The following is a 24,174-nucleotide window of genomic DNA, read 5'->3' on the forward strand; positions in this document are numbered from 1 at the left end:
TTTCTCAGGGAAGTAAAAAGTTTATTCTTATCTCTCCCTACCTCCCAACACTCATGGACCTTAAAACTTTAGGATCATGGTCATCAAAACTATTGAATGCAAGTCCAAACCAGCTTTAAGTGCCCACTATGTGCCAGACACCGTGCTACACAAATAGAAAAATGTTTAAGGAAAAAAAAAAGCCGAGGTTCTTGTTTTAAATCCCAGATGGACAGTCCATAATAACTTATGGTGGCATGTACATAGGTCACTTTAGATAGAATGCAATTTTTATTACACTATTAGCTCATGATCACTCTTCTTAAAATGGGCCTTTAGTAGGTACCGCTGGACACTTTAATCTCACATCTCCCCTAGAAGGGGCCAATACCCCCAGATAGGTGAGATCTTGAAAACATGACTTGATATTATACATTTAAATGGTGGATTCTAAAAGAGTGAGTTTGACAAACTCTTAGATTATTTGCTGTTTACGCCTAATCCAATAAAGGAAGGCTTCCCCACCCCCCCAAAAAAAACCAACAAAATCATAAAAATACACATAAGCAGACTTTATAAATAAATCACATTTTAATCACCTGGCTTTGTTTAATCCACAAAATCAAGTTCACAGCCTTTTCTAGTTTGTTTTCCCTAACCACGTGACCTAATGTATTTTCTGAAACCTTTCATGTTTTAAGAAAAATATGTTCCACCTTTCATCTTGCAACCCCAGGGCCAGCTTCCCTTATATTCCCAGTCAATGGCTGATGCAGTTACCTCAAAGAAACACTGATGGAATGATGGTAAACTACAGTCTCAAAGACCTTCAGATAGTGAAAAAAGAAAAGAAAGAAAAAGAAACAAGTATCAAGCAAGATAGCCTCCAATGTTCCCTGGAATGGCTCCAATCACTGAAACCTTCCCTCCTGCAGTCACCCTGGCCCGGAACCTGGAGCATTCCAGTCATTCTGCCATCTGTCAGGTTCTGCAGTGCTTAGAAGGTGTTGCACAAAGGTGTCTGAAACTTGTTTCTGCTGGTGACCTAAGAGGTTCCTACCCACACCAGGCCAGCAGCAGTTCTCAGGCCATGTGCCCTGAGCCAGTTTAGAGCCATGGCAGTGACTACCACAGTAAAGGCTCATGACATGCATTACAAAGTGCCTACGAAAACAGAAATAAGGATTACATTTGCTCTATTTCCCACTCTTCCTCTGGAAACGTTCCCCTTGGTGATCAGTTCCCCTAGAGGTGACCCACCCAGCCCTGGAAGTAACACAAGGTACTCAGGGATTCACTGCCTAACATTTCATATCCTTTCCCACCAAGCCCACTCCTTAGTGTTACTATTTTGGCAGTGATCTCTGGCTTTCAGAAAGAGAAAAGGAAACTTGCCTTGTTTTGAGGGTATGAGTTGTGACAACACAGCTCTGCCATCTCAAGTAGCGAACTCTAAGAAAGAAAACTTTCTCCACGGTAACACTAATGCAAAAATCTCAGGATATGATCATACCGTCTCAGTGGCCTACAGAGGGAATTCCTTAAGCTTCTCTCTCTCTTACACACGCATACCGACAGACCCACCACTTGGTAGAGGAGGGTTTATTTTATCCTTACCAGAGTGGGAAACCCTTGCGTCATTTACTACAGTCTAAAAATTCACAATGGTTTCTCAATACTTTCTAGCATGAGCTCAGATACTGTACTTCAAATGAAATGCCCAGATGCATTTTTTTTTTTTTTTCCAGCTAGAGACTAACCTGAGGGCCAGTGGCTTTGGCACATAGTCTATACTACAGCACAGATTAAATCTTTCCTCCCATCAAAAGCGTCAAACCTCAGAGCAGCAAGTTCCTTGACAGAAAGAATCCAGAACCCAGGAAAGGTGGCACAGGCTCCCGATCTGCAGTGATCACGTGTGAACGTGGGGAACGCTGCTTAGAAGACTGACCAGGAATGGCCTGGTGGTTCTTCGCCTTTAACTTGGTCCCATCACACAGGCCTTGGAGCCTCATCCCACCCCTGTTCCTAGAGCAAAAAAGTGTATTTGAGAATTCCTCACTCCTTATTGTCATTCTCACTCCCCCACGATATTCTGAGGGAGGAGAGATGTCTGCTTTACCCCCTACTAAAAACCAAAATTCACGGGAGCCTATAAACAAGTCAGGTGGCCAACATGATGATGGGGAGCTCAGCAAAAGATGACTGGGTTGAGTAGGGAAGTAGCTCAGGTAGAGGGAGCTAGAGTCTTTGGTAGTCAAGCCCTAGCATGAATAATTTAGTGTTCTTCATCAGACGAAAGGCCTTCAATTTCATCTCTGTCTCCCCCAATTGCCATCCAGAAAGCTTTGGCCACCTGTGGAGAGAAGCAAGCAACAAACTGTAGGCAAAAACCGAATTTCAGCTCGTTTCATATGTTATACACAGAACTGATTAAGACTTAAAATTCTACACCCTGCCCTCCAGCGCTCAGGCAACATCTATCAAAACCCCCTGAACACCCTGACCCCATGACTTCTACTCCTAGACTTTTTACTGAGGATATAATCAGAGCTGTTTACACAGGTGATGTATAAGGATACACACAGCTTCACTACAGAAGAAAAAAAAAGGCACATGACCTAAATGTCCAAAACGGAAACTGGATACATTATGACACATTTATACAATGGAATACCATAAACCATATACATTTCCTGCCAAGAACGTGTTGTGTTGGTAATAACCAAACCAAACCAAACCAAATAACTAAGCGTTTTCCAGCCTAACAGCTAAGAAGGCAAACATCCTGAGTCTCAATGTTCCACGTCACTCAACATACACTGGAAAATCTTGGTTTGACTGCAGCAATTATATCACTACTGGGTAAATATTCAATTAGTTATAAGTTAATAGCCAACAAAAAGTTCACAGGAAGATGCTTTAGAAGTAAACAAGTGTGATATACCATTCTTATAGCACTGGACCTGCTGTAGGTACTCAATAAATACCTGACTGATTTTCTCACCTTTTCTGCATGCAACTTTCTTTGCTCGTGAGGAAGCGTCGCAGCCTTGTCTAGGGGGAAAATATATCTTAAGAAATTCATCTAATAGCACGGGACAATCTGGAATGCATGGATGTTCTAACACTAGAAGGTGGGAAATGGGTTTCACAGACACATTTATGGTGTAGTCATTATAGCTGTTAGGAAGTTTAAGTCTTCCAAATTTTCCAGATGAGAATGATGTGAGTAAATTGGTAGGGATCTTACTGATTCCATGTTAATGAGACACACTGAAAGAAACAGAGACAGGCAAAAGAAGGGAAAGTAAGAGGAAAAAGAATGAAGAAAGAGGAAAATTTTCCCAAGGAAATTTTTACTACCAGAGGATGGCACAGTCCTCCAGTACTCAAGTTTCTCAGATGAGGCCAGAGCATGGAATGCAATCAGCAGTTACAAAGTAAAATCCTACTATATAAAATAGAGGAGCATCAATACGGGAATCTGTTAGACACAATGGATCCGATTACCTTTCATTTCTTTTAACTTTGAAAATAGTCTTTCAAAATTCTCCAAATCTCCTCCACCTGTAGTAAGACTGGCTAGTTCTTGAATATCCAGGTCTAACGTGGGATCTGAAATAAGGATTCGCCACACATTATTTATGTATGTGCTAAATACACAGAATCCTAAAGCAATCAATCTGGCTTTGATGAAAGTTACCAGTGAGTGAGTGCCCACTGGGGACCAGCTGTACAGCTCACGGTGCTGCATCCTGCTTGGCTGGTAGTGGGCCCTCACAAATGAACAGTAACTCATTTTATCCGTAAAACACTGTAACGAGGCAAGGAATTCTGTTTCCACTTTTCTAGAGAAAACTAGAGCTCAGAGATCAAGTGACCTTGCTCAAGGTCACAGCTAATAAGTGTGACCTTGGATTCAGACTTACATGTTTCCAATTCTAAAGGTCATGCCCTGAGCTAAGGTCCACAGATTCAATAAATGCCTGAAATTTATACCATATTTTACTGGTCAACAAATATTTTCACATCTGTTATTGACAACCATAGAAGGTGGTCAGGACAGATAGCACTGTTCACAATTTACACATGAAGCAAGCTGAGTTTAAAAATGAACTCATCTAAAATTACAGCCATTCAGAGGTAGAGCCAATTTAAATTCCTTTTTCTTACCACAAATCCTTTACTATTTCTACCTCGGCATGTGGCTTCTTTATCAAACTTAGTTTTTAATCAGAATTTTCACTCAGCCTCCATTCCAGGCCAGTCACCTCTAGGATGTCTTCCCTGACCGTCCCAGCTCACAGGTCTCCTTCCTTAGGATTTGTCCCACACTTAGTGTTTATAGAGCTGTCTTGGCACTGGCATACACTACTCTGTATGCTAGCATCTGTCTACTGTTACTATAACAAATACTACAGTAAGAGAGAGAGTTTGCTTTGTCCCCACCACTGAGTGCATTAACTTATATGATTCCATTTCATTTTTGCAACAGCGATGTGAGGAAAGATTTGTCACCCCTATTTTATAGAAGGGGAAACTAAGGCCCACGGATGCTAAATAACTTACTCAAGGTCATCTCACTACTAGTGGTAGAGCCATGATTTGAACCCAGTTGTCCAGGATTCCAAGCCCATGACTTTACCCATTACATTACATTACAAGGCCTGTCTCTGCATTTTTAGACTATAAGCTCCTTGAAGACAAGGATGATAACATAATTCTTTACACTACTACAATGTCATACAGATAATTTGATGTTAAAGATGCATTTGGTTAATAAATTTGCTTTAGTTCAATGGGCATGCCATGGTGGCAGTTGGTATATAGGGCTAGAGATAAAAAAATTTGTGATTAATCTGTATACATGATACCTGAACTGTGGATGTGGACAGAATCACTTCATGCTTAAATACAGGTTTGGAAGAGGAGTTTAGATGGAACATTGAGGAATGGCGATATTTAAAGGCTGGGTAAAGGAGTGTAATCTTCCAAAGCAAGAGAAGGAATCATCAGAGAGGTAGGAAGAACATCAGGAGATGTGTTGGGTGAGTCAAGAGAAGATTATGTTTCAGAAAGGGGCTGATTCATAATACTGAATGCCGCCAAGAGGTCAAGATGAGGACTGGAGGACATCTATTCGATTGAGTGGCATGGAAGTCGTTGGTGAGCTGTTTTCATGGAAAATGGGAGCAAGAGCTAGATGGGAGTGAACTGAGGAATGGAAATAAGTAAAGAGAGGAGAGAGATGTGGGGTTGAGGAAGTGTTTTACTTTTGTTTGTTTGGTTTTGTCTTTTTAAAGAATTTTGAAATAATTGTAGTCTTACAAAAAAGTTGCAAAAATAGTACAGAGCCTTCCGATATGCCCTTCCCCCACCCTCCCTCAGTGTTAACATCTTATATAAACATGGTACAATTATAAACATCACAAAGTTAATAATAGAACAATGCTACTGACTAAACTACAGACTTCATTCAACCTTCATCAGTTTTTCCACTAATATCCTTTTTTCTGTTCCAGGATCCAATTCAGGATTCTACACAGAATTTAGTGGTCAAATCTCCTTAGTCTTCTCCAATTTGTGACAGTTCCTAAGTCCTGCCTTGTCTTTCATGATTTTGACACTTCTGAAGAGTACTGGCCAGTTAGTTTGTGTAATATCCCTCAATTTGGGTTTGTCTGATGTTTTCTTATTATTAGATTGAGGTTATGGACCTTTGGCAGGAACACCACAGAAGTGAGTGCCCTTTCAGTGCATCATATTGGAGGGAGATGATGTCAATATGTCCTGTTACTGGTGATGTAACCTTCATCACTTAAAGTGGTATCTGCCGGGTTTTTCCAGTATAAAGTTACTATTTTCCCCTTTGTAATAAATAACTTGGGAAAGATACCTTTTGACTATGGAAATGTCGTGTTTCTCCTTAAACTTTCATCTACTAATTTCACCATTCATCAGTGGATCTTGCCTGTGACAACTATTACTGTGGTGTGTGGCTAAGGGTAATTTTCTATTTCCTTCATAATGTCTACATGTATTAATTGGAATTCTTCTGTAAGGAGGAGCAGCCTTTTCTTTTCCAGTTATGCATTTATTCAATTATTTATTTAAATTAGTATGGATTCATGGATACGTATTTTATTCTATGGGTTACAGCCCAATACTATGTTAATTTACTTTGCTGGTCAAATTGTTCCAGCTTTAGCCATTGGAAGCTCTTGCAGGTTGGTTCCTGTGCCCTTTCAACATGCCCCCATTCTTTTCTTGAGCACTTCCTTACTTTCTGGCACCATGATGCTCCACGTTCATCCTGCATTTTTCCTGCCCCAGCCCTGAATCAACCACTTCTCCAAGTAGCCCTGGTACCTTTTCTTGGAGAATAGTATTTAGAAACCAAGATCTAAGTACTAAATATGTCCACTGGTATTATTGTTGCTTCTAGGTCCTCCCAGTGGACAGAGCTAGGAAATATATATATGTATTTACACATGCATACACATATCTATATTTATTTCTCTACTGCTCTAACTATATTTTAAAACCCAAGAGTTCATACTGATACCTTCAATTCTAGTTCAGTACCAAAGGGTTCATCCAAGCCTTCCCCTTTCCTTATTTGTAACTTCTTTCTCTGACAGTGAGAAACCTAGCTCTCATTATCTATGCTATATTTTCTTATTCTTTCAACTGTAATATATATAAAATATATTACATATAAATATTCAGAATTTCGAACCCATACCCCTGTAAGAATCAAATTTATTAAATAGAGTGCAGGATTTCTGTTCATTTCTTTTTGGTTTTGGCCTCATGGTATCCAGTCAGAATACCATTTTCCCAAATTCTTTAAGTTAGTTATTTTCCCCACATCCTTCAGTGTGGTCAATGGTTTGTTTTCATGGCAGAGATTTTAGCAGGTTTAGAAGCTAATATGAAGGGTTCAACTGAGAGGATGAGGTTGAATAAACTAGAGTGAAATTATATACCAATTTTTCCTTCTTAATATGTTTCTATAACCAATCATTTAAGTTTTCTACATGGATTATCTTACAAACAGAAAAAAAAAAGTTTTTAAAACTTATTACTGCACATGGGCCCTCTGTGGCATAAAAAGAAGTAGTGACTTCAGTAGCTCCCTGACAAAAGAACGTTTATAGTTATTGTTAACTAAGCTCCTTGGCTTTCTGGCTTTTGGGCAGCAAACTGGATTCCAGTTTCAGCTCTAGGACCTTCTTGTTAGGTGCCCTTGGACAAGTTATTAGACTGCTCTGGGCCTCATCTTCATCTCTGTAAAATAACTTCTCTGCCAAACTTCATTACCAAATGAGAATGTGGACATAAAAGAATTTTAAAAAGATACGGGAGGGCTTATAAAGCTGTATTATTCTTGTTACCATCAATTCTGACGACTGTGAAATACTATGAAAAAACTGTGTAATATGGAGATATAAAGCTGTTTCACCACCTGGTTCTGTCTGTTCTAGCTAAGATGATCGTTATCACGATCCTGCTGACAGAATCAGCAGGACAATGGTGCCCACAATTTGTAATGTATTTACTCTCCCTCCTTTTTCTGACAGCCGTCCACAAGGCTAACATTCATTTGGGGTGTACTCTCAACTTCCTTCCCTCGTCCTTATTTAAAGTCAATTTCCCCTTGGATGATTTACACCCCAATACATGGGCTACTGCAAGTTCCACAGAGCTGTCACTTAGCAGCCAGAGAGGTGCTTACCCGCGATGCTATCGACCTGAGTGTCTGTTGTATTAGAGGCACCACCTCGATGATCCAAGAGGGGTTCAGTCCTCTCTGCTGCTGGCAACTGGGGCTGCTGGTGAGGAAAATACACACAAGCAACAATTTAACAGGAGGTTGCTTCCGAACTAAATCCAAAAAGGCTCGCACTTCCACCCACTGGTTAGCTTTGGAGAAGCAGTAATAGGAGCAAGACACAAAGAGAGATGGAAGAAGGATCAAGGTCACATTAAACAAAAGGGTAAACATTCACTAATTCAGCAGTGTTTCTCCTCAAGGAAAAATTAAAAAGTATTATGATTTTGCTATTGACTATTAAAACATACTGTTTGCTTTAAGATCATGTTTTATTCAAAATCTGAAAATGTATAAGATCCTATCACAAACAGCTCAGACTGAGGAGGAAGGTCCCAGAAAGACAATGTGGCACTACGTAATGTGTTCGTGGTTCCAACCTGCCAACCCAGGCAGACCTGGACCAAAGTCCTTGAGGACAGAGGGTTGAAATCAGCCTATTTAAGCTCATTAAGGGCAAGGACCTTGCCTCAGATTGTACAGGACACAGGAAGTACTTAAAAAGAACCACTAATTTTATGTTATATTTAAAGATTTTGGGGCAACTTTATGCCTTAAGGAAATCCTAGCACATTTTTAAAAGCACTCTAGCAAAAACACATGGAACAGCCCAAATTGCAAACATCTTGAAAGGGCTTACTGCTTTAATGCTGAACTAGCCTGCTCTTAACAGCTAGCAGGCATAAAGAGGGCTGCTTTAGGTTCTCCTTTTATCTATTGATAATATTCTCTGCCACTTCTTAAATGGAAAGGAAAAAATGATGAATGGTGTAAAGATTCATAATGACGAGTAGAAATTAAAGCCAAAGAAGAGAAAACATCCAGGAAAAATCTCTACCTCTGAGTGGCAGGTCTCTGCTGATCCAGTGCTATGGTTTGCTCCAGCCAATGAGCTGAGAAGGTTAAAGCCTTGGTTCCTATCTGAAAAGAAAAAATACAATCGCTGAAATTTTTAATTTACATTTAAAACTGTTAAAATGACTGTGATGATGAAATAATAGCTATCTCCTCATTATAAAAGTTCTAACTATAAAAAACAGTTGCTATCAATTACAGAACTCTAAATTCCAGATAACTTTAAATCACATAGTATTAGACCAGGTCAAATATATGGCAGGGCCATTACAACAAACAAAAGGCCATTCAGTAGTTCTGTTTGCAAAGATGAACAGAACTGATGTTTTAATAGTTACTATGAACTAACACTTCAGTGTTTTAAACAATTAAAAAACATTAAAAAGAATCAATACCAAGGCATTATTATCAGGTGAAATGAACATTCACGCTTTCTTGAAATAAAGCTCTGTTTATGCAGTTAAGGTTCCCAATACTTCCGATATTTATGTTTATAATGGAGGACAAATCTAGAGCAAAATATCAGAACCCAGTCCTGATCTGACAGCGTTCCCCAGAATCACCTGGACGCTTATTAAAATTACCCAGTATTCAAGGACCCAACTTCACACTGAGGCGGCATCTATGGAACAGAGGCCAAGGAATCTGAACTTTTAGCAAGTACTCCAGGAGAGTCCTTAGGATCAGGAAAATTGGAAAAAAAACAAAAACCAAACAACAACAAAAAAAACACTGCCTGAGAGTAGAATGTGAAACCCACAATTCAAGAGTCTAGTGGTACAGAAGTCAAAGAACTGCTCTCTCAGGAAGACAACTTCTTCCCACCTTGCCTTTCCTCTCCCTATAGCTTCCCTGGACCCATTCTCATCTGTCTTCAAAACAACCTACAGACCTCCTAGGTCCTCTCCCTTGCCAGGTGAAACCTGTTGTCAGATAGTCACACAAAGTATCACAGAAAGATAACCAATTGCAGAAGACAACCTCTTCTTCCCTTTCACTTGGGGAGATCTGCCTTTTAAACTGGGAGGAAGTCCGACCGTGGCATGTGGGGTCTGGGCCTGCAGCTTTTCCCAGGCTGACCTCTCACCAGGTGGGCAGTCGCCTACTTACTGCACGTGGCTATCTACCAGAGTCAGCACCTGTGCTCTAAGGCTACAAAGGCGCTGGGCGGTACCAAGAACCTGCTGCTGCCCTGCTGCTTTTCCTGCTCCACAACCAAAGGTGCACATGTACTCCTGGAGCCCCCTCTCACTCCTTCAGCCAACCTGTCCAGTCTGTGAGGAACTCTCCAGCCCCAATGCCTGGATGCACCCCATCCAAGAAGCAGGGGCTGTTTTATCAGGTAGGCCGTGGAGGCTCAGAAGCTGAGAGAAGCAGATCCATGTGATGTCCCACACTGATGGTTTCACAGAGCCTGGGGGTGTTTATTCAAACATCAACATAATTCTTTCTTGTGGCCAATGTGCTATAGACTCTAAAGCAGTTGTACGCAGTTAACACAATACTCAGGGATTTCACATGTCATGAGGATACATGAGAGCTCTTATAAAATACTTTAGGCTCTTTGTACAAAAGGCATTATTTGAGTAAGAGAGTACTGATGCAAGAGAGCCCTCACTTCTATTACTGGAAATAACTTGGACTGTGGGTAATTTTCAAATCAGTTCACAAATCTCTCTCCATATTCCAATTCCACGGCTTCTGTTTTTCCTTTGTTGGGCATTACCTAAATTTGGCAGGCCAAACTGCAATCCCTGAAGAATAATACAATGCAATGTCAGTTTAGACACGTTATTAGACCAAAATGGTCTATTTAAAATGCCTCATTATTTACAGTGGCTGCCTCCAAGAAGGGGATCTGGGCTGGACAGGAGTGAGAGGGAGCTGAACTAGTAACCGTATACCATAAACCTTTGTGTACCTTTTGATTTTTGTTCCATAATCATGTGTTTGCTCCATATTCATGTGTTTGCCTATTTAAAGAGATTTTTAAACGTTTAATGATTAAATGCTATGTGTATTTTACCACAATAAAAAAAAAACTGAATGTCCCAATTCTAATAATGAATAAAATTATGGAAAAGTCTAAATAGTGGGAAGAAGACTGGGCTAGTGGTCAGAAAACCTGGATTCCACTCCTGGCTCTGCCCACCTTTATGACCTTGGACAAGTCAATCAATCTTTCTGTGCCTCAATCCTCTGATCTGTAAAAAGAAGAGGGTTGCTAGACATGGTTGTTAAGGTCCTTTCTGCTTTAGATATTTGTGATTTTATAAAGTAAAATGGCATTCTTTAGCTTGATAGTTAGCTCTGAATTAGGTATTTTAAATTATTTAATAGAAAAAAAAGAACCTTAAATTCCAGAATCCTTTTAAGGTCCACAGATGACTATGAGTTTATAATCAGGTTTCAGGCTAATGAAAGCTGGAAGAACTTTTGCTCAGTATTTTCTTATAAACAATGGAGAATTTAGTCAACTAATGTGAGTTCACTCTGTTCCACTGCTTATATATATATTTTTTCCTCTGTTCCACTGCTTATATATATATATATATTTTTTTAATATCTTTATTGGAGTATAGTTGCTTTACAATGGTGTGTTAGTTTCTGCTTTATAACAAAGTGAATCAGTTATACATATACATATATCCCCGTATCTCCTCCCTCTTGCGTCTCCCTCCCAACCCCACCCCTCTAGGTGGTCACAAAGCACCGAGCTGATCTCCCTGTGCTATGCGGCTGCTTCCCACTAGCTATCTATTTTACATTTGGTAGTGTATATATGTCCATGCCACTCTCTCACTTCGTCCCAGCTTACCCTTCCCCCTCCCCATGTCCTCAAGTCCATCCTCTACGTCTGCATCTTTATTCCTATCTTGCCCCTAGGTTCTTCATAACTTTTTTTTTTAGATTCCTTATAAATGTGTTAGCATACGGTATTTATTTTTCTCTTTCTAACTTACTTCACTCTGTATGACAGACTCTACGTCCATTCACCTCACTACAAATAACTCAGTTTCGTTTCTTTTTATCGCTGAATAATAATATTCCATTGTATATATGTGCCACATCTTCTTTATGCATTCATCTGTCGATGGACACTTAGGTCGCTTCCATGTCCTGGCTATTGTAAATAGAGCTGCAATGAACACTGTGGTACATAACTCTTTTTGACCACTGCTTACATTTTAGGGAAGTTAGAGACACATAAATTTTCACAATTAGAGAAGCAATTCTTTTTTGTTTATCCAAAGCAGATTGCTCGCACATTAATGTTGCTAAGAAAAACCTGGATGTTTTATACACCTACGGTTTTAAAGAAACTCTCCATTCTCCCTAGTTCAATGTTTAGCAAAATTCTGCCCATGTGCACCCACTGTAACACTATTGTTCTCATAGAAAAGAATTACCTGAATCTTTTCTTGTTTGCCAGATTTTTCTCCCCAGGATTCAGGGCATGGAAATGTCATCCCCATTAAGAAGGATTTATTCTTTTAGCAGATAGTTGTTGAAATTGGCTTTAGCATCTCTGGTTTTATTGATACCTCAAAATACTACACTAGGAAGGAATAAATTAATCTACCTACTCAGCTGATTCTTCTGGAACTTCAGAGCCACAGAAAGGAGAAGTTGTTAAGTGATGTAAAATAAGCTATTCTAGAAGGAATAGTAAGTATACTAAACTCTGGTCCTAAAAACACTAATTCAGTACCGGTCATTTGCATAAAATTCTTCCAGGAAGTGTCAGAAACAAAACCATAGCCTCTAGAATAAAGGTTAGCAATGGGAAATTCTCAAGCCTTGTGGAGGAGCTTTTATTTTATTTTTCAATAGGAAGTTTCAAGAAAACTTGAAATATATGAAACATTTGGTTATCTCTTTACAAATCTAAAGGCACACTTATTTATCTTCTGCTACAGAGGATTTATTATATTTTTTACAGAGTAAAGTATAACTCGAAGAGATTAGGTAACTTGTTCAAAGTCACATAGCTAGAACCTGAACGTGAAATCCAGAACTCTCTGATTCTAATTAATTTCCATTAAGCTCACAGGTATCATATAAAGAGCAAAGAGACATTCAATGCTTGATATACAAATACTGAATATGACAACACAAACTTGGATTAAGTGCAAAAAGATATCTTTTTATTCATATAGTTCTCTTTTGTCAGTAATCCTTCATTACTTCCCTGGTTTAGACTGATTTCAACTGAACTAAGATGAACAGCTGAGGACTGAATAATTAATCATATGCCACTTCAATGCCTCTCATTAATTTATCCCAGCCCAGCCCCCATAACTCCTGGAGGCACTGGTCACATAAAACTAGTGGCAGACAGGTGGTTAGGCCCCAGTGTCCCTTCACTGTCCCTCAAGTGTATGTAGACAAGGGTTTCTCAAATTCAGCACTACAGACATTTGAGTGTGTATGGGGACGAGGGGCAAGGGGGCGTCCTGTACATCCCCACCTATACTACCAAATGCCTATAGCACTGCCAATGTCCGCCGGGGAGAGGGGGGCAAAACTGCCTCCAATTGAGAACCACTGATATAGATCTAATTAGGACAGGAAATTTGGGGCTATAACGCTCAGGTTGTAAGTCATTTCTTGGAAGGATTTTTCAATGGAAAAATAATAAAAGCATTTAAGATTCTACCTTTACCTCCTGTCAGCATTACAAATATCCTCCTCTTACGCTGGGAAACTTCTCTAGATGATTTCAGCTCCCTCAGTGCCATTTGCCTTGTTGTCCTTACTGTGCTAGTATAAATACTTACCTTGAGTCTATCTGCCATCCTAAACTATATTATAAACTCCTTGCAGACAGAGACAGGAGCTAAGGGTTCTTCCACCTTCCTCAGCTCCCAGCACAGTGCTAAGTGTACAGGGGGGATGCTGAGATATCTGCTGACAGCCTGACATGACTGTCAGACAGAGACTGCAAGCATTAGAGAAGGTTGGAAAATAAGCATATATTTTATCTCACATTCCACTTCTGTTTGACAAATGGAAATGAAATGTTTTTAAAATCACAAAAGAATTAGAACCAATCTATTCTCTTTTACTAAACTACTGCTTGAAAAAGGTAAAACTTTAAAGTATATTATTAAAAACAGTGCTTCTTTAGGAAAATAGGATTAAGCACTAAATCTGGCTCCATCATTAGCTTTGGATTCAGAAAAGTGAACCTCTGCTCTCCCTCTGACACCTGGGACACGTGGTCACAAGTCAAGAACTGTCTCTGCCAATACTTGAACATATAAGGAACTTTCTGGTGACCAGAAAGTAACCAGACTATGTTTTTTTGCCCTTTTTCCTGATTGTAAATGATAGGTTCATTGTATAAAATTTGGAAAATAGAGAAAAGTATAAAGAAGAAAACGAAATCACCAAAGATGTCAATTAATACTTTGGTAAATGTCCTTCTTTTTTTCTGTGCATGCATACACACAAATTCTTAACAAACTGAATTAAACATCAGAATGAGTACTGTTTTTTACCAAAGTTGTAAAGGAAAGCTTTACATTAATTCCAATAATGGTTCCACCGTAAGTCCTATCTCCAGAGCCTGAAGCACCCTCTTGAAAATCCTCAAAGGAATGTTTACAATCAAGTCAAAAACCATTCAGAACCAAGTGTGGGGAATAATGAGAGTGAACGAAACAAAACTTTACCATGAAGAAAAAGATGACTTTTCTTATGTGGTTCATAACCAGCTCTAAAAATAATTCCAAAGAATGACTACCTAAAATGTTTTGCAAGGTGGCCACAGAGGGAGGCCTGCAGTGCCTTCGTGGTGACTAATTTGAAGTGCTCCCCACCATTTGTTTGCCTATGGACAATTTTGCGGGTGATTTTTTAAAAAACAAAGTCTCATTGTTTTACCCATACATTTATTGCCTTCCATCTTCTCTAATTTTTCACAATTCCTCCTTCCCTTTCTGCTCTTACAACACACACTCCTCCAAATTATGCACTCTACCTAAAAATGAATATGTATCTTACTTATTTTATTTTTGACCACAACATTCACAGTAAGACAACTGACAGAGATTATTCAAATCATTTTTTCAGTTCCACAATATTAGGTGCTGGGATAAAAAAATGGGAACAACTCACTCTGTCTCAAGGAACTCAGTTCTGTAGAATGTAATGTTGATATAATTCTACTCTATCCTAGAGGTTAGGCAACTGGAGTCCAGAGACATGATGCCATTTTCCCAAAATCACCCAGGCAGGGGACTTCCTTGGTGGCACAGTGGTTAAGAATCCGCCTGCCAATGCACGGGACATGGGTTCGAGCCCTGGTCCGGGAAGATCCCACATGTCGCGGAGCAACTAAGCCCGTGCACCACAACTAGAGCACGCATGCTGCATCTACTGAAGCCCACGCACCTAGAGACCTGTGCTCCATGACAACAGAAGCCACGGTAATGAGAAGCCCGCATACCTCAATGAAGAGTAGCCCGTTTGCCACAACTAGAGAAAGCCTGCGCGCAGCAACGAAGACCCAATGCAGCCAATAAATAAATTTATTAAAAAAAAAAAATCACCCAGGCAGAGACAGACCCCACTAGAACCTTCTTCATTAATCATTCTTCCGTTCACTAATTTGATGTTGTTTTATTTTCTGTGACATTAAATTCAAGTTTTTATTTAACCATCACTTTTGTTTCTTTACTCTCTCTTAAAATAAAATTATATTAAAGGTAGTAGCCATCTACGTTCTCAGGCAAGTAGCCCAGGTATCAGGTAGCCAGATAGACCTTGTGTTTTGGTACTCAATTCTTGACAATGCTCTGTACATCAGTTGCAAAGGATTCCCTAAAATGAAATCTGGGATTTCTGCCATGGTTCTTTGTTACCAAGTACATACTGAGGAACATACATTAACAGATGATCAATTCTTTTCATTTATAATGGGAAGGCATAGAAAACTACCATAAGAAAGAATTGTTTCTACTATTAATTCCACTTAATCCTTACCCACCTGCATCACTGGATATTAAATATTATAATAGATAAACTGAAAGTAAATTGTCAGAGCTTTTGAAATCCAATCTCCACAATTACTGCTTACCACTTGGGGATCAATGTCACAACCCTGCAATATTTGATTAGTCTAATCACTCCTTCACTGATTAGAAACACTAAAAGACCACAGAATTTCCCTTCCTGGCCCTTCTCTCAGTGGTGGTATTTGTAAAAAATAAAACCAAAACCAACCAAACAAAAACCCACTGAACACCCAAGAGCCAACTAACCCCCCGTGGTACTCACCAGTGCTCAGGTGACAAAGCCTGGGGTAGGGGGTGGCAGCTTGGGGGTAATGTTAAACTGACACTCTAAACAAGGAAACAAGGACACTGTGCATAATGCTACCTTCCTATGTGAAACAATGAGTGACAACTTCATCTCAAACAAAACAAAACATGTCATCAGACTTCTACTAATCAACTTCTTTTCCTTGATCTTAAAACCAAATCTGAGAGCCACGGAGGAGAGCGCAGCAGCAGGGGTGTGGAGTGCAAAGCAGAGAGATTCCCGCACAGAGGATCGGTACCGACCAGCACTCACCAGCCTGAGAGGATTGTCTGCTCACCCGCCAGAGCGGGCGGGGTCTGGGAGCTGAGGCTCCGGCTTCCGAGCTTAGATCCCAGGGAGAGGACTGGGGCTGGAGGCGTGAACACAGCCTGAAGGGGTTAGTGCACCACGGCTAGCCAGGAGGGGGTCCGGGAAAAGTCTAGAGCTGCCGAAGAGACAAGAGACTTTTTCTTGCCTCTTTGTTTCCTCGAGGTGCTCGAGGAGAGGGGATTAAGAGCGCTGCTTAAAGGAGATAACAGAGACGGGCTCGAGTCGCGGCTATCAACGGGGACCCCAGAGACGGGCATGGGACGCTAAGGTTGCTGCTGCAGCCACCAAGAAGCCTGTGTGCAAGCACAGGTCACTATCCACACCTCCCCTCCCGGGAGCCTGTGCAGCCCGCCACTGCCAGGGTCCCGTGATCCAGGGACAACTTCCCGGGAAGAACACACGGTGTGCCTCTGGCTGGCGCAACGTCATGCCGGCCTCTGCCGCCGCAGGCTCGCCTCGCACTCCGTACCCCTTCCTCCCCCTGCCTGAGTGAGCCAGAGCCCCCAAATCAGGGGCTCCTTTAACCCCGTCCTGTATGAGTGAAGAACAGATGCCCTCAGGCGACCTACATGCAGAGGCGGGGCCAACCCAAAGCTGAACCCCAGGAGCTGTGCGAACAAAGAAGACAAAGGGAAATTTCTCCCAGTAGCCTCAGAAGCAGCGGGTTAAAGCTCCACAATCAACTTGGTACCCTGCATCTGTGGAATACCTGAGTAGACAACGGATCATCCCAAATTGAGGAGGTGGACTTTGGAAGCAAGACAGATTATTTTTTCCTCTTTTTGTGAGTATGTATGTGCTTCTGTGTGAGATTTTGTCTGTATAGCTTTGCTTTCACCATTTGTCCTAGGGTTCTGTCCGTCTGTTTTTTGTTTTTGTTTTTACTTTAAAAAATTTGTTTCTTAATAATTATTTTTTATTTTAATACCTTTATTTTATTTTATCTTATTCCCTCCCTCCCTCCCTCCCTCCCTCCCTATTTTTTCTCCCTTTTATTCTGAGCCGTGTGGAGGACAGGCTCTTGGTGCTCCAGCCAGGTGTCAGGGCTGTGCCTCTGAGGTGGGAGAGCCAACTTCAGGACACTGGTCCACAAGAGACCTCCTAGCTCCACGTAATATCAAACGGTGAAAATCTCCTAGAGATCTCCATCTCAACACCAACACCCAGCTTCACTCAACGACCGGCAAGCTACAGTGCTGGACGCCCTATGCCAAACAACTAGCAAGACAGGAACACAACCCCATCCATTAGCAGAGAGGCTGCCTAAAATCATAATAAGGCCACAGACACCCAAAAACACACAGGCACTAGTCCCCTCCACCAGGAAACCTAAACAACCCACTGAACCAACCGTAGCCACTGGGGACAGACACTAAAAACAACGGGAACTACGAACCTGCAGCCTGCAAAAAGGAGACCTCAAACACAGTAAGATAAGCAAAATGAGAAGACAGAAAAATACACAGCAGATGAAGGAGCAAGGTAAAAACCCACCAGACCTAACAAATGAAGAGGAAATAGGCAGTCTATCTGAAAAAGAATTCAGAATAATGATAGTAAGGATGATCCAAAATCTTGGAAATAGAATAGAGAAAATGCAAGAAACATTTAACAAGGATCTAGAAGAACTAAAGAGGGAACAAGCAATGATGAACAACACAATAAATGTAAGTAAAAATACTCTAGAAAGGATCAATAGCAGAATAACTGAGGCAAAAGAACAGATAAGTGACCTGGAAGATAAGACAGTGGAAATAACTACTGCAGAGCAGAATAAAAAAAAAAGAATGAAAAGAACTGAGGACAGTCTCAGAGACCTCTGGGACAACATTAAAAACACCAACATTCGAATCGTAGGGGTCCCAGAAGAAGAAGAGAAAAAGAAAGGGACTGAGAAAATATTTGAAGAGATTATAGTTGAAAACTTCCCTAATGTGGGAAAGGAAATAGTTAATCAAGTCCAGGGAGCACAGAGAGTCCCATACAGGATAAATCCAAGGAGAAACACGCCAAGACACATATTAATCAAACTGTCAAAAATTAAATACAAAGAAAGCATATTAAAAGCAGCAAGGGAAAAACAACAAATAACACACAAGCGAATCCCCATAAGGTTAACAGCTGATCTTTCAGCAGAAACTCTGCAAGCCAGAAGGGAGTGGCAGGACATATTTAAAGTGATGAAGGAGAAAAACCTACAACCAAGATTGCCCAGCAAGGAACTCATTCAGATTTGATGGAGAAATTAAAACCTTTACAGACAAGCAAAAGCTGAGAGAGTTCAGCACCACCAATCCAGCTATACAACAAATGCTAAAGGAACTTCTCTAGGCAAGAAACACAAGAGAAGGAAAAGACCTACAATAACAAACCCAAAACAATTAAGAAAATGGGAATAGGAACATACATATCGATAATTACCTTAAATGTAAATGGATTAAATGCTCCCACCTAAAGACATAGACTGGCTGAATGGATACAAAAACAAGACCCGTATATATGCTGTCTACAAGAGACCCACTTCAGACCTAGGGACACATACAGACCGAAAATGAGGGGATGGAAAAAGATATTCCATGCAAATGGAAATCAGAAGAAAGCTGGAGTAGCAATTCTCATATCAGACAAAATAGACTTTAAAATAAAGACTATTAGAAGAGACAAAGAAGGACACTACATAATGATCAAGGGATCGATCCAAGAAGAAGATATAACAATTGTAAATATTTATGCACCCAACAGAGGAGCACATCAATACATAAGGCAAATACTAACAGCAATAAAAGGGGAAATCGACGGTAACACATTCATAGTAGGGGACTTTAACACCTCACGTTCACCAATGGACAGATCATCCAAAATGAAAATAAATAAGGAAACACAAGCTTTAAATGATACATTAAACATGATGGACTTAGTTGATATTTATAGGACATTCCATCCAAAAACAACAGAATAAACATTTTTCTCAAGTGCTCATGGAACATTCTCCAGGATAGATCATATCCTGGGTCACAAATCTAGCCTTGGTAAATTTAAGAAAATTGAAATCATATCAAGTATCTTTTCCGAACACAATGCCATGAGACTAGATATCAATTACAGGAAAAGGTCTGTAAAAAATACAAACACATGGAGGCTGAACAATACACTACTTAATAACAAAGTGATCACTGAAGAAATCAAAGAGGATATCAAAAAATACCTAGAAACAAATGACAATGGAGACACGACGACCCAAAACCTATGGGATGCAGCAAAAGCAGTTCTAAGAGGGAAGTTTATAGCAATAGAATCCTACCTTAAGAAACAGGAAACGGGACCACGGGCCGTGGGGAAGATGGCAGAAGAGTAAGACGCGGAGATCAACTTCCTCCCCACAGATACATCAGAAATACATCTACACGTGGAACAACTCCTACAGAACACCTACTGAACGCTGGCAGAAGACCTCAGACCTCCCAAAAGGCAAGAAACTCCCCACGTACCTGGGTAGGGCAAAAGAAAAAAGAATAAACAGAGACAAAAGAATAGGGACAGGACCTGCACCAATGGGAGGGAGCCGTGAAGGAGGAAAGGTTTCCACACATTAGAAGCCCTTTCGCGGGCAGAGACTGTGGGTGGTGGAGGGGGGGAGCTTCGGAGCCGCGGAGGAGAGTGCAGCAACAGGGGTGCAGAGGGCAAAGCGGAGAGATTTCCACACAGAGGATCGGTGCCAATCAGCACTCACCAGCCCCAGAGGCTTGTATGCTCACCCACCGGGGCAGGAGGGGCTGGGAGCTGAGGCTCCGGCTTCGGTCGGAGCGCAGGGACAGGACTGGAGGCCTCAACACAGCCTGAAGGGGTTAGTGCACCACAGCTAGCCGGGAGGGAGTCCGGGAAAAAGTATGGAACTGCCGAAGACGCAAGAGACTTTTTCTTCCCTCTTTGTTTCCTGGTGCACAAGGAGAGGGGATTAAGAGCGCTGCTTAAAGGAGCTCCAGAGTCGGGCATGAGCCGCGGCTAACAGCGCGGACCCCAAAGACGGGCATGAGACGCTAAGGCTGCTGCTGCTGCCACCAAGAAGCCTGTGTGACAGTACAGGTCACGCTCCACACCTCCCTTCCGGGGAGCCTGTGCAGCTCGCCCCTGCCAGGGTCCCGGGATCCAAGGACAACTTCCCCGGGAAAACACACGGTACACCTCAGGCTGGTGCAATGTCAAGCTAGCCTCTGCCGCCGCAGGCTTGCCCCGCACTCTGTACCCCTCCCTCCCTCCGGCCTGAGTGAGCCAGAGCCCCCGAATCAGCGGCTCCTTTAACCCCGTCCTGTCTGAGCAGATGCCTCTGGTGACCTACACGCAGAGGCCAGGCCAAATCCAAAGCTGAACCCCGGGAGCTGTGCAAACAAAGAAGAGAAAGGGAAATCTCTCCCAGCAGTCTAGGAACAGTAGATTAAATCTCCACAATCAACTTGATGTACCCTGCATCTGTGGAATACCTGAACAGACAACGAATCATCCCAAATTGAGGAGGTGGACTTTCAGAGCAAGATTTATGATTTTTTCCCCTTTTCCTCTTTTTGTGAGTGTGTATGTGTATGCTTCTGTGGGAGATTTTGTCTGTATAGCTTTGCATTCACCATTTGTCCTAGGGTTCAATCCATCTGTATTTTTTTTTCTTACTTTTAAAAAAATTTTTTTCTTAATAATTATTTTTTTATTTTAATAACTTTATTTTATTTTACCTTACTTTATTTTATTTTCCTTTATCCTCTTTCTTTCTTTCTTTCTTCCTACTTTTTCACCCTTTTATTATGAGCCATGTGGATGAAAGGCTCTTGGTGCTGCAGCCAGGAATCAGTGCTGTGCCTCTGAGGTGGGAGAGCCAACTTCAGGACACTGGTCCACAAGAGACCTCCTAGCTCCACATAATAACAAACGGTGAAAATCTCCCAGAGATCTCCATCTCAACACCAACACCCAAATTCACTCAATGACCAGCAAGCTACAGTGCTGGACACCCTATGCCAAACAACTAGCAAGACAGGAACAAAACCCCACCCATTAGCAGAGAGGCTACCTAAAATCATAATGAGTTCACAGACACCCCAAAACACACCACCAGACGTGGATCTTCCCACCAGAAAGACAACATCCAGCCTCATCCACCAGAACACAGGCACTAGTCCCCTCCACCAGGAAGCCTACACAACTCACTGAACCAAATTTAGCCACTGGCAACAGACACCAAAAACAACGGGAACTACGAACCTGCAGCCTGCAAAAAGGAGACCCCAAACACATTAAGATAAGCAAAACGAAAAGACAGAAAAACACACAGCAGATGAAGGAGCAAGGTAAAAACCCACCAGACCTAACAAATGAAGAGGAAATAGGCAGTCTACCTGAAAAAGAATTCAGAATAATGAGAGTAAAGATGATCCAAAATCTTGGAAATAGAATAGAGAAAATGCAAGAAACATTTAACTAGGACCTAGAAGAACTAAAGATGAAACAAGCAAAGATGAACAACACAATAAATGAAATTAAAAATACTCTAGAAGGGATCAATAGCAGAATAACTGAGGCAGAAGAATGGATAAGTGACCTGGAAGATAAAGTACTGGAAATAACTACTGCAGAGCAGAATAAAGAAAAAAGAATGAAAAGAACTGAGGACAGTCTCAGAGACCTCTGAGACAACATTAAACACACCAACATTCGAATCATAGGGGTTCCAGAAGAAGAAGAGAAAAAGAAAGGGACCGAGAAAATATTTGAAGAGATTATAGTTGAAAACTTCCCTAATGTGGGAAAGGAAATAGTTAATCAAGTCCAGGGAGCACAGAGAGTCCCATACAGGATAAATCCAAGGAGAAATACGCCAAGACACATATTAATCAAACTGTCAAAAATTAAATACAAAGAAACCATATTAAAAGCAGCAAGGGAAAAACAACAAATAACACACAAGGGAATCCCCATAAGGTTAACAGCTGATCTTTCAGCAGAAACTCTGCAAGCTAGAAGGGACTGGCAGGACATATTTAAAGTGATGAAGGAGAAAAATCTACAACCAAGATTACTCTACCCAGCAAGGATCTCATTCAGATTTGATGGAGAAATTAAAACCTTTACAGACAAGGAAAAGCTGAGAGAGTTCAGCACCGCCAAACCAGCTATACAACAAATGCTAAAGGATCTTCCCTAGGCAAGAAACACAGAGAAGGAAAAGACCTACAATAACAAACCCAAAACAATTAAGAAAATGGGAATAGGAACATACATATCAATAATTACCTTAAATGTAAATGGATTAAATGCCCCCACCGAAAGACAGATTGGCTGAATGGATACAAAAACAAGACCCGTATATATGCTGTCTACAAGAGACCCACTTCAGACCTAGAGACACATACAGACTGAAAAGTAAGGGGATGGAAAAAGATATTCCATGCAAATGGAAATCAAAAGAAAGCTGGAGTAGCAATTCTCATATCAGACAAAATAGACTTTAAAATAAAGACTATTACAAGAGACAAAGAAGGACACTACATAATGATCGAGGGATTGATCCAAAAAGATATAACAATTGTAAATATTTATGCACCCAACATAGGAGCACCTCAATACATATGGCAAATACTAACAGCCATAAAAGGGGAAATCGACAGTAACACATTCATAGTAGGGGACTTTAACACCCCACTTTCACCAATGGACAGATCATCCAAAATGAAAATAAATAAGGAAACACAAGCTTTAAATGATACATTAAACGAGATGGACTTAATTGATATTTATAGGACACTCCATCCAAAAACAACAGAATACACATTTTTCTCAAGTGCACATGGAACATTCTCCAGGATAGATCATATCCTGGGTCACAAATCTAGCCTTGGTAAATTTAAGAAAATTGAAATCATATCAAGTATCTTTTCCGAACACAATGCCATGAGACTAGATATCAATTACAGGAAAAGGTCTGTAAAAAATACAAACACATGGAGGCTGAACAATACACTACTTAATAACGAAGTGATCACTGAAGAAACCAAAGAGGACACATAAAAAATCTAGAAAGAAATGACAATGGAGACACGACGACCCAAAACCTATAGGATGCCGCAAAAGCAGTTCTAAGGGGGAAGTTTATAGCAATAAAAGCCCACCTTAAGAAACAGGAAACATCTCGAATAAACAACCTAACCTTGCACCTAAAGCAATTAGAGAAAGAAGAACAAAAAAACCCCAAAGTTAGCAGAAGGAAAGAAATCATAAAGATCAAATCAGGGCGAGAGAGAGTCATGGACATATACACACTAACAAACGTAGTAAGGTAGATAGCTAGTGGGAAGCAGCCTCATGGCACAGGGATATTGGCTCGGTGCTTTGTGACAGCCCGGAGGGGTGGGATAGGGAGGGTGGGAGGGAGGGAGACGCAAGAGGGAAGACATATGGGAACGTATGTATATGTATAACTGATTCACTTTGTTATAAAGCAGAAACTAACACACCATTGTAAAGCAATTATACCCCAATAAAGATGTTAAAAAAAAAAGAAAGAAATGAAAAAGAAATGAAGGAAACAATAGCAAAGATCAATAAAACTAAAAGCTGGTTCTTTGAGAAGACAAACAAAATTGATAAACCATTAGCCAGACTCATCAAGAAAAAAAAGGGAGAAGACTCAAATCAATAGAATTAGAAATGAAAAAGAAAAAGTAACAACTGACACTGCAGAAATATAAAAGATCATGAGAGATTACTACAAGCAACTCTATGCCAATAAAATGGACAACCTGGAAGAAATGGACAAATTCTTAGAAATGCACAACCTGCCAAGACTGAACCAGGAGGAAATAGAAAATATGAACAGACCA

General features: G+C 40.7%; 1 protein-coding gene across 5 annotated transcripts in view; it reads right to left on the reverse strand.

The window, feature by feature from the left end:
- Positions 1–548: 548 nt before the first annotated feature.
- The window catches only part of AAGAB (alpha and gamma adaptin binding protein), an 86,768-nt gene continuing 63,142 nt past the window's right edge, over positions 549–24,174 (reverse strand). Inside the window, exons 6-10 of one of the 5 annotated variants that reach the window (XM_033851872.2) lie at positions 8,655–8,737; positions 7,721–7,814; positions 3,493–3,597; positions 2,987–3,036; positions 549–2,335 (exon numbers count right to left, since the gene is read on the reverse strand). In XM_033851872.2, coding sequence (XP_033707763.1) covers positions 2,258–2,335; positions 2,987–3,036; positions 3,493–3,597; positions 7,721–7,814; positions 8,655–8,737 — 410 coding nt within the window. In that variant the 3' untranslated portion in view covers positions 549–2,257. Of the gene's footprint in view, positions 2,336–2,986; positions 3,037–3,492; positions 3,598–7,720; positions 7,818–8,654; positions 8,738–24,174 lie in introns of all 5 variants that reach the window. The other 4 variants (XM_033851871.2, XM_073801162.1, XM_033851875.2 and 1 more) reach the window with 4 other exon arrangements.

Source organism: Tursiops truncatus, chromosome 2 (assembly GCF_011762595.2).
Source record: "Tursiops truncatus isolate mTurTru1 chromosome 2, mTurTru1.mat.Y, whole genome shotgun sequence".
Lineage (NCBI taxonomy): Eukaryota > Metazoa > Chordata > Mammalia > Artiodactyla > Delphinidae > Tursiops > Tursiops truncatus.